Source organism: Xiphophorus maculatus, chromosome 19, assembly GCF_002775205.1.
Source record: "Xiphophorus maculatus strain JP 163 A chromosome 19, X_maculatus-5.0-male, whole genome shotgun sequence".
Taxonomy (NCBI): Eukaryota; Metazoa; Chordata; class Actinopteri; order Cyprinodontiformes; family Poeciliidae; genus Xiphophorus; species Xiphophorus maculatus.
The window spans coordinates 7,949,420-7,959,589 of record NC_036461.1 but is presented as its reverse complement, the minus strand read 5'-3'; the positions used below and the strand labels follow the sequence as shown (position 1 = coordinate 7,959,589).

At 36.8% G+C, this 10,170-nt stretch overlaps 2 protein-coding genes across 2 annotated transcripts; one reads left to right on the top strand and one right to left on the bottom strand.

Annotated features, from left to right (window-relative positions):
• The first annotated feature begins 336 nt into the window (after nucleotides 1-336).
• Nucleotides 337-3,370, top strand: LOC102224915 (photoreceptor outer segment membrane glycoprotein 2-like). The gene is made up of 4 exons (XM_005797785.2): nucleotides 337-427; nucleotides 714-1,515; nucleotides 2,125-2,371; nucleotides 3,090-3,370. Exons 2-4 carry the CDS (start codon nucleotides 935-937, stop codon nucleotides 3,360-3,362), a joined length of 1,101 nt encoding a protein of 366 aa, XP_005797842.1. The 5' UTR covers nucleotides 337-427; nucleotides 714-934; the 3' UTR covers nucleotides 3,363-3,370.
• Nucleotides 3,371-4,316: 946 nt separating this feature from the next.
• rrh (retinal pigment epithelium-derived rhodopsin homolog) lies at nucleotides 4,317-8,993 on the bottom strand. Its single transcript, XM_005797786.2, has 7 exons — nucleotides 8,764-8,993; nucleotides 7,600-7,790; nucleotides 6,979-7,078; nucleotides 6,149-6,302; nucleotides 5,897-6,065; nucleotides 4,519-4,697; nucleotides 4,317-4,443 (listed from the first exon to the last, which is right to left on the bottom strand). The coding sequence occupies exons 1-7, from the start codon at nucleotides 8,873-8,875 to the stop codon at nucleotides 4,338-4,340; spliced, it is 1,011 nt and encodes a 336-aa protein (XP_005797843.1). The 5' UTR covers nucleotides 8,876-8,993; the 3' UTR covers nucleotides 4,317-4,337.
• Between the last annotated feature and the right edge of the window lie 1,177 nt (nucleotides 8,994-10,170).

The following is a 10,170-nucleotide window of genomic DNA, read 5'->3' as shown; positions in this document are numbered from 1 at the left end:
TCAACCACACTTTTCACCTTCATAAGAATATTAGGAATGAGTAAATACAACATGCTTATTATTTAGCACAAAGTATGTCTTGGAAACAGAAAGACAAGTGTTCAATCTGTTCTTGAATTTTAATCTACATGCTTACCCGCTACTTGTTATTACTTTCACAGAACTGAGACTGTCAGATTTGCATAGGTGGCAGAAGGTGGGTGCAAATCCCTAGAGGGGCCCAGGGCCGATTAATGATTAAAAGGAGATTATGTGGAGGGTCAGGTGTTGGTTGCCGGTCTCATTCAGATGCTCCCGTAGCTGCCTTGTGATACCTGTGTCAGTATGACCACTCGGCTCCCTCAACAAAGAATGAGGACATCATGGAGAAAATAGGCAAACATGAGGATGACATCAAGTGTTACTGACAAAAGCAGAGAACATGAAGGTGAGCATAGCTGTAGATCTTTTTAAATATTTTTAAAATATTTCCTAAATAAGAGTTTTTGCATAATATTTAAGTAAGCATAATGGGAATGATTTGTTTTTACACATTTAATAGAATTAAGAGATACTGATCTTATGTTTATGTCTTATGTTTATCATAGTTATGGTTGTTATGTTGATAATCCATGCTTATAAAAACCTTGTCAATTGTCATTCTGCTTATTGATCACTATTTTCCTTTCTGAGACAGTATACTTATTTGATAATCTATATGTTTTTTACTATAGCCTTCTTCAGTATGACCATAATGCAGCGTCTACACTATATCAATTACGACGACTGGAGTAAGCTGCTTATGAAAGGACCGACAGAGAACCTACAACCAAACCCCCTCCCCTCAGTCCGCTGCCCCCTCTGGAGGATAAACTGTTCCTTTTCCAAGATCTACTTACATCCCACAATTAATCCCACCTTCACCTTTAAGGAATAACTACTAAATATAGAAACAATGGCAGTTTTAAAGGTAAAGTTTACTAAGACCAGGAGGGATAAGTTGGCCCAGATCCTGTGGATCCTCAACTGGATCTCAGTGGTTACAGGGGTCATCCTGTTCAGCCTGGGGCTCTTCCTCAAGGTGGAGCTCAAAAAGCGTGAAGAGCTGATGGCAGAGAAGGACATCCAGTATGTTCCCAACATGTTGATAGCTGTAGGCCTCATTGCTTGTATAATCAATTTCCTGGGTGGGAAGATCTGCTATGACTGTGTGGACTCCACCAAGTTCTTGCGCTGGAAGCTGATCATGCTGCCCTACATTGTGTGCACCTTCTTTTTCACCCTGTGCGTGCTTGTGGGGGCTCTGATGTGTTACAGCATGCACTGGGAGCTGGAGGAGGCTCTGAACCTGGGCCTGATGCAGGCTATGAGGTTCTATAAAGACACAGACATGCCAGGACGCTGCTTCCTGAAACACACTGTGGACACACTGCAGATACAGTTCCAATGCTGTGGGAACAGCGGCTACAAAGACTGGTTTCAAATTCAGTGGATAAGCAACCGTTACCTGGACATGTCCAAAAAGGAAGTCATAGAGTAAGTAAAGTATGTCGTTGCAACATTTTAAAAACTTGACAAAAAAGACAGCAATACAGAGCTGTTCTTCAGAATAAATGACAGATTAATGTTGACATTTTACAGTTGAACCATGCCATTCTTTTTTCAATAGTTGAAGATTGATAGAAGAAACAACTTCATTTTTAACAGTTGCATTTAATTCTAGTGTTCTCTAAACTACATATGAATTCAGACTAAATATTTTCTAGATTAATATTTAAACCCTTTTTCTGGAAGAATTGAGAGCTCATGGTTTGTTTCCTGACAAAAATCTGGCTCTTAGGCATAGTATCTGTTTAGTAAGGCAAAAGTTGAGACTATTTCTTACATTGATACTCTTTCCTCACCACCTGTTTTATTCTTTTTCCAAAACCAGCTCTTTATTAAACATGTGTGTTTGAGCCCTTCGACCTGTCGTAGCACCCCAACTGTCTTAATCACAGTTTATTCATAATTAAACAAGGAGGCTTTTTTGTTCACACAAGTTCAGGTTAGTTTGCATGGCTTTTTTGGCTGCATAAACAATCAGAGAAAAATGCACCAAATTGACCAATAAAAACTGAACTTTATCCCTTTCCTGCTCTCAAGTCGACTGAGAAGTAATGTAGAGGGGAAGTACCTGATGGATGGAGTCCCATTCAGCTGCTGCAATATCGACTCACCTCGGCCCTGCATCCAGCAGCAGATTACCAACAACTCGGCCCATTTCAACTATGAGCATCAGACCGAGGACCAAAACTTGTGGATGAAGGGCTGCCGACAGGCACTGCTGGAGTACTACACCCACATTATGCAGTCCATTGGCCTTACAGTCCTCATTACCTGGCTCTTTGAGGCAAGGAAACACTATATAGCTACCTTACCTTGAAAATATATTTGTCCCTCTTGAACTTGTCACATATCAAAACCAAACATTAAGCATTTTATTGGGATTTTATGAAACAGGCAAATGAAAGTTGTGCATAGTTGTTTGTAGAACCAGATTTTGCTGCCATTACTCAACATAGAAGTCTTTTTGAATTTGTCTGCACATCTAAATACTGAAATGTTGCCCATTCTTCTTTGCAAAATTTCTTCAGCTCTTTTAGTCTGCATGAAGAGCATCTGAACACTTTTCAAAATTTGCCACTTATACTGAGTAATAGATTTGTGTCCTAAATATAACAGGCTGACAGGAACACTTTTGAATGTGCTTTGAAAGTGTTTCCATATGCCCTAGTCTCATGGCTTTTGTAGCCTCTAACTGGCTCTTTTTAAATTAATGCCTGATTACAAATCTCATTACCTCTGTTCCTGTAGAAAACAGATACAGATTGATACAGATACAAAAAAATAAACTCTTTGGGACTGTAATGTGACAAAATGTAAAAAACAAACAAACAAACAAAAGTTCAACATGGAGTAAATATACTTTCCCTGTACCCACAGTTGTTTTAGAGAAATCTTTATATTTAGACAATCTTAGCTTCTTCTAGAAATAATTAAAGCATACCATATCCAAACTTTATCTGTATTCCATTTTTGTCACTAATTGTATTTCTGTTTTGTTTTAGCTGTCAGTGCTGACAGGTGTTCGTTACCTCCAGACCTCCCTGGAAAACATGCTGAGGCAGGGAGACCCTGACTCTGAATCTGATGGTTGGCTGCTGGAAAACAGCTTCATGGAAACGGCCCGCACCAACCTGAGCATCATAAAGAGCCTCGGCAAGAGCAACCAAATAAACACAGCCAACAATGGTGACCCCAACATTGATGTCCCATCCACCTCGAAGGCACATTATGGGCCAGACAATGTTCCCCCAAAGGAGAAGATGGAAACAAGCTAAACATATCAGACTTATAGACCGTACTGAAAAATATCTCCAATCCTCTGAGCTGTTGTTCCGCTGTCAGCAGAGGTCTTAAGATAACATATTGTCTACTTTTCTTTAAGATCTGTTAATGGTGTTATATATTATATTATTTATATTAGAATATGATCCATTTTACTAGTCAACTACAAATCATGGACTAATTTACTTGTTGCCATGTTGGATTATTTTGGTGACAAAAAATGGAGTGAAAAGGTTTGCCATAACCAAAGACTGACACAATGTCAACTTAACAGAATAACTTGTCAGTGAAAGGGGCCTTGCCATTAATAATGTTTAATCATGCATGTTTTATAAAAATCCAAACTTTTGGATGCAATGGTGAAGTAAAGTATTACATCTGTAAACATGTCAATAGTTTTGCTACAGGGAATTTTTAGCTGTTTACTTTTTACATGCTTAGTGTTAAACCAATGTTTGGGTAGAAGATTTGTTCGATGCGTTCTATTGATGACTCCCCACTTTAGTCATCTATAGTCATCTGGTCACTTTTTGTTGACAAAATGCAAGGCACCAATCTACAGGAGGTTTTGGTTGTCACTTCAGATTTAGATTCTTGAGCCACATTTATCTTTATTCTATTTGTGCTGGTCACCATACATAAAATTTATAAAAATCCTCATGTAACAGAAAAGCAAAGTTATATACACTGCAAATGAGTATAAAATCTATGAATTGATTTAAATGGGACAAAACAGCAAATAATAATGGTGATAATGGTAATAATTGTAAAATTTCTATTTTATAAGTGAAAATAGAAAGTGTATTTGAATACAATGTATTCAAATACAGTGTATTTGGTTATCCACCAAGAGAAACAGCTGCAATAGTCAAATACTGTTAAATGGATTACATAAATGTTTATTTTAAGGTTTTAATGTAGGTACATTTAAATAGCTATATAGTTAGATTAGGTATATAGGCCTTAAATTACTGGGTCAGAGGCTGCTGGGAGATTGTCATTGGAACCTGTGTACTGATTGTAATCCTTTGCCTTGTTTGACATCGAATCATCCCAGTGATGGCTCTCCTGAACCTGCAGGAAAAAAATATTTTACAGTGCCAGAACACACCCTCAAATATAATCTTGTTCAGTCAAGAAAAGACTCACTTTTTGTTGGCAATAACATAGATGCAGGGGTTGTAAAACGTTGAGGACTTTGCGAAGAGAGGAGCAATAATGGCCATCGGGGCAGGAATGGTCTTTGGGTCACCAAATGATGCCCAGAGGCAAACCAAGGAGTAGGGAGACCAGGCAACCAGAAACATGATGATCATTATAATAGACATCTATAGGCAGGAACACAGATAACAAAAGTCTTAACTTTAACACTGATTTGGTTTCCATGTGAATAAATGCCTGTTTTTACCAATTGAAACATACTATGACTTGTTATAGAAAATAATTGTGATTAAAATCACTCTTAATAAACATTTTTCACACAAAAAAACATGTCTAAGTGCTACATATTAAAAAAAAACTATGTGTAGCATAGTTTGCTAGGAAGAGGGAGTGTCAGGATCTTTTTTAGTTGCTGTAGTTACTGAACTGCAATGAATTTGTTGAATTCAAAACCTCATAAATTAAATTCTTAGGAGTTACTTTTTTAGTTCACAAGTTTATGACAGTGACTCAAATGATGGTCTGCATAATTTTATTAGTTATTATTTAGTCTTCTACTTATAGAGGTAAAAGTTCCAGCAACAAAACACAGGCATTTGTTTTACCAGATGCCTCCATTTTGGGAACCCCTTGACACTTGACCCTCCAGTGTGTTGTAGGTCTGCCAGGGGCATCCAGATCAGTTTTCCAAACCACCTTGACTCTGAGAGCCCATCCAGCCTATGCAGTGAATATTTCATTTGGTTGTGTCTGGGGTCTTTTCCTTTTACTCTTTTACACAGGGCTGGAATGTAGCTAAATTAGTAAATCTAGAGCTTAATCTTTCTGCCCAGCTTCTTATACAACATGACACACCAGAACAAAACCAAACTACTAATATGGATGAATCACAAATCCATTCTTCTGCTCCATCCTACCATTAAAAAAAAAATAAAATCTATCTATATATATATATATATATATATATATATATATATATATATATATATATATATATATATATATATATACCAAGATACTTTATTTCATTACCAGCGGAAAATTTTCCATCTTTTCCTTGTTGATAACCATGAGTTCAGACTCAGACAAGTTGACTTTCTTTTGGCTTACTTCTCCCCAATCCATCTTGAAATTCATTGATTTAACAAGAACAGAGCAGCACAGACTCTGAACTTCAGTTTCTTTTAGTTGATTTGGGATAAACTGAACAGAAAGGTAAAAAGACCACCACACATTTGTGGAAACATGTCTAAAATTCTAAAATAATGTCTGCTCACAAGTGATTCATCACCTTCAATACTCACACAAAATAGTGTCCATGTTGTGTATTTAAAACAGGCTGTTAGGAAAAGCAAAGCTGATTTACCTTGGTAACGTCCATCTGGTCAGACCAGTCGATGTTGATGCTTTCCAGGCAGTTACTGGTTTTGTACCTCTTCACGGTGACAGACACATTGTAGTAGCAGTAAAACATGACAGACAGAGGAACCACAAAGTTTACTGCAATCACTGCCATCGTGAAGGAGATGAAGGAGCTGTGAAGGAAAAGTAGAGGTGTGTTATAAAGAAGTAAATCTATGTTACACAAAAAACAAGATATGCACTTCTGAAAACTCACGCATCGTTTTGTCTCCAGTTGATTGTGCACGTTGCTCCAGTGGGGTCAGGGGCATAACTTGCCCAGCCTACTATAGGCATGGAGGACCAGAACACAGCATTCAGCCAGGCAGCCAGAATAAGGATGTTGTAAGACCTAGCAGTCATTTTCTGACCTTTAGAGACAAAATCAAAGAACTTCAACAAGAGCGAGAGGGAAGAATATAAAATCTGGATTGTTTATTAATTTCAAATCTTCCTTTCTATTTTGAAACTTTTTGAAAGTGGGATTTTTGTTTTGATTAATTATTTTGACTGATTTTATCTACAATGCCAATTCTGTCGACAACTTCCAGTTTGGCTTTTGACATGATGTAAAAACATAAATTAGTGTAGATCTCTCTGATTTTAAAGAGAGACCAACTTTGAAAAGATTTAATCGACATGAATACTTTTGCAAGGCTGCAGATAGGCTGCAGAGTAACACTAGTTGGAGTTGCCACTGCCATCACTTAACATGTTCTATGGCATCAAATACATTCAACAGGAACCGGAATGTCCAAAAGCTTTGTTATGGACATTTTGCCTACTATAGGCATGGAGGACCATGCCTAAAGTACTAAAAAAACAGTACAGTAAAAGCTGTCCCTAACTGTAATGTGGAATGGTAAGGACATTCTTGGCTTTATTGGTTTTAGTTGTATAACAGTAAAATGTATTTTGCCCTTCAAATCATATAATTTGACATCTTACTATCTTTTTTGTTAGGTTTGGATGCTGACAAAGGGAGTTTCTTCCTTCTACATGGCTCAACTAAAGGTAAAAGTTGGAGAGGAAAAAGTGGGCTCGTACTGATGTCTGGTCTGCAGATGGTGAGGTAGCGGTCAATAGCAACCACAGTCAGTAGGCCGATGCTGGCCATGCCGAAGAAGATGTTGAGGGCTGCATATATCTAAAATCAGAAGCAAAATAAAAAGTTCAAACTCGGATTTTCTACGTTGATGCTTATTAGGACATTTTTACTGAATCTGTTTAGCATCACTTAACAGTTCATAAGCTTGTTTACTAAAAATACACACAAACTAGTTTTAGCTCTTCATATGGGAAAGCATGCTTGCATCTTATGGCATGTGTGTTCCTGAAAGGAATAAAACATAAGTTTGACAAAATCTGCACAAAAACAAACATAATCTGCAGAAAGAAAGTCCAAACACGTGACCTGAGCTGACCAGCTGAGGTGACAGTCTGCTCACTGTTCGGAGTCTTGGTAGCTTAGAATAAACCCAGTTAACCATTCTAATTTTACATGACGAGACAGAAAAAAAACATAAAAAAATAATTTTTGTCCAAAAGAAAAATCTGAAATAAAAAACCAACAAAAATCCAGAGAAACCACATCAAAAGATTACAGAAAAGTAAAGTAGAAGAAACTGTGTGTAATGTGTGGGTGAATTTCTGGTTTTGTTTCCTCACCTGGCATCCGGTGTAGCCGAACTTCCAGCTTCCATGAATATCTGAGGCAGCAGACATAGGATAGCCAATACCAGCCACTCCAATGTCAGTGAAGGCCAGGTTGATGATGATGAAGTTAGTGGCTGTGCGGAGCTCCCTGAACTTTACAAACATCAGCAGAACTACGATATTACTGGCCAAACTGATGACACCTGAGAGTGGAGGAGGCAAAAGCTTTCTATGAAGGTAGTTTTCAGCATACTGAATTTTTAGGTGACGTTTTTGAGCTCCGAATTACAAAGCTTGACAAGTGTTGCCTAAAGTGATCCTTTCGTAATGTGGTTTTGTCTGTTGTAATTCAATTATGGTTCTTTATGCATGGCCATGTAGGCTTCCTTCAGATTTGTGTTTCATAATGTCTAACATTTCAAACATTCAAATACAAAGTAATACTCCTTCAGTTGGCCTTTATAATCTGTATGTTTGTTAAATCATGTAACGAGACAATGGTGGTTTTCTAAACAAGTTCAGATATGATAATTGACAGATAAAAAATCTAAATGAAATTCAAATCAATGCAAGAATCATCCTACTGTTTTGAGATTCTTCTTAAAACTTTCTTCTTAAATTGAAGGAATAAAATCTTAATTTTCAAAAGTTTTTCCCATACCCCAGTTTCTTTCTCCATTCTATCTAATAAAAGCACACTTGCTACTTTTCCAGAGGTTTTGTGACTATGTAGGAACTATGGCTTTCTGAAGGGCTAGAGATCAGTTATCCAGCTTGACTTGAGTCCTAAAATTCCTCCACATAGCTTAATAATATTCTACACTGTATAAAGAGAATGTTACAGTCGTTTTTTGAGGAACCTTATTTTTAATCAGTTTAATTATTTTTGTCATAAATTTGTTAAAGGGGAGAATCAATTTTTTCACAAAGGGTCGATCTGGCATGTATTTAACATTTAGACCATAGGAGAGTAATAAACTTTAGTTTCATGTTATGTGGAAACCATAGATATTCAACTTAACTTTTTCTTTGTTTTTCCAATGACGTGACCATTTTCCATATTGTTGAATAAACTCATTGCCTTCACACAACATATTGTTTTCTCTGTTTCTGCCAGCTGTTCAGTTTATCTAGCATTATATCTATGAAATTCCACAGATGATGTCCATTTCCTACCTGCAGTTATCAGATATCCAGCCACGATGTTGTGCTCCATTTGGCTGAAAGCACTTTTTCCTCCGTATGGTGCAACATCACCAGAACTGTTCACCTCTGAGTCCATCCCCATCTTTTGACTTGTTTTAAAAAAATCAAAACCAAAACTAATAGTACAATCTAAAGAGCAGAACAGTAAAAACTCTTGAGATCCTGTTTGAACAGAATAAAGAATCAGAGAGCTGATGTTGGGAAACTAAAGCCTGTTTCTCAGTGGATTATTACATTCCAGCTCTGTTCTCTGCTGGGAGCCAGTATTTCGTACAAAAGTAAGGATTACTGCTCATGTGGCCTGAAATCTGGGTTCTGACACTGACATTTCAACAAAAAATAACATTTTAATTGCGTCACACCCCAAACATTACAGATGCTATTGCAACACCTGACATTCTTATACCTCAGTCAGAGATTACATGTGTTGTCGTCCCACACATGTTTTTTCATCACAAAGCAAATGTATATGACCAAGAAGACATAACATGAGTGCAGATTAAAAATTCCTATGCTGGATGAGGTAAAGAGGCATTTTAGATCTAGGAGATATGGCTCACCCACCAGGATGCTACTTGGTGTTAGACATCACAAGCAGTCTTTTCAGCATCATAGACAATTCTCATTTGTTATTCACAATCTAATTACTACAGGAAGTGTTTCCGTACACTAAAGTTTATAAAGGACATTGAAAATGCTACTTGATGTGTTTTCAAGAAATCTGGATTTCATTTGAACGTATAATTTAAAATCTCAAATAATTAGACCTGTTTAATCTGAAGTAGATCGTCCTGCACTGGACATGGATTCTTCAAAACCCATTGTAAGAAGTCTCACATTAACATAAACTGTTGGTGTGTTAATGTGAGACATAAAACATTTTGCATAGGACAAAAAATGTATTATTTAATTGAATTTTATTTTATACTATTATATTCTAAATAAGTTCCTCAAGTAAATGTAATTGAGTAAATGTAGCAATATACCACCTACTTTTTCTGATTAGAGATTATTCGGTGGAAATCAGAAAGTGCTAATTCCCTCCCCAAATTACATTCTTTAATCAAAAAGGTAGGGATGAATCCCACTTTGGTTCTTTCCCAACATGACTGGTCCGATGAATGACTGTTTAAAATGGAGAAACTTGATATACTTGATTTTCTGGTACCGAATCCTTACATAAATCCTAAAGGAGGCCTTTGGAGTGAATTAAAAATAATTGCTCTATTGTACATTTATTTTAATTGTTGAAAAAGTACATTGTGACTCGTTCTGTCTTCGATGCTCTTTTTATGGTAGCTCAGTCCTGAAAAAAACACAAGACGTCATCCAAGACAGCAGGTGGCGCCGTAAGCATTACTCTTCTTGTAATATATT

What these genes read in the sequence shown, in the direction of transcription:
- LOC102224915 (XM_005797785.2), top strand. Translation starts at nt 935, where the DNA reads ATGGCAGTTTTAAAGGTAAAGTTTACTAAGACCAGGAGGGATAAGTTG. An exon ending in TCCAAAAAGGAAGTCATAGA is followed by an intron (nt 1,516 to 2,124) that starts GTAAGTAAAGTA and finishes CCTGCTCTCAAG; the next exon opens with TCGACTGAGAAGTAATGTAG. An exon ending in TCATTACCTGGCTCTTTGAG is followed by an intron (nt 2,372 to 3,089) that starts GCAAGGAAACAC and finishes GTTTTGTTTTAG; the next exon opens with CTGTCAGTGCTGACAGGTGT.
- rrh (XM_005797786.2), bottom strand. Translation starts at nt 8,875, where the DNA reads ATGGGGATGGACTCAGAGGTGAACAGTTCTGGTGATGTTGCACCATAC. An exon ending in TGGATATCTGATAACTGCAG is followed by an intron (nt 7,791 to 8,763) that starts GTAGGAAATGGA and finishes CTCCACTCTCAG; the next exon opens with GTGTCATCAGTTTGGCCAGT. An exon ending in ACCAGATGGACGTTACCAAG is followed by an intron (nt 4,698 to 5,896) that starts GTAAATCAGCTT and finishes TCCTGCCTATAG; the next exon opens with ATGTCTATTATAATGATCAT.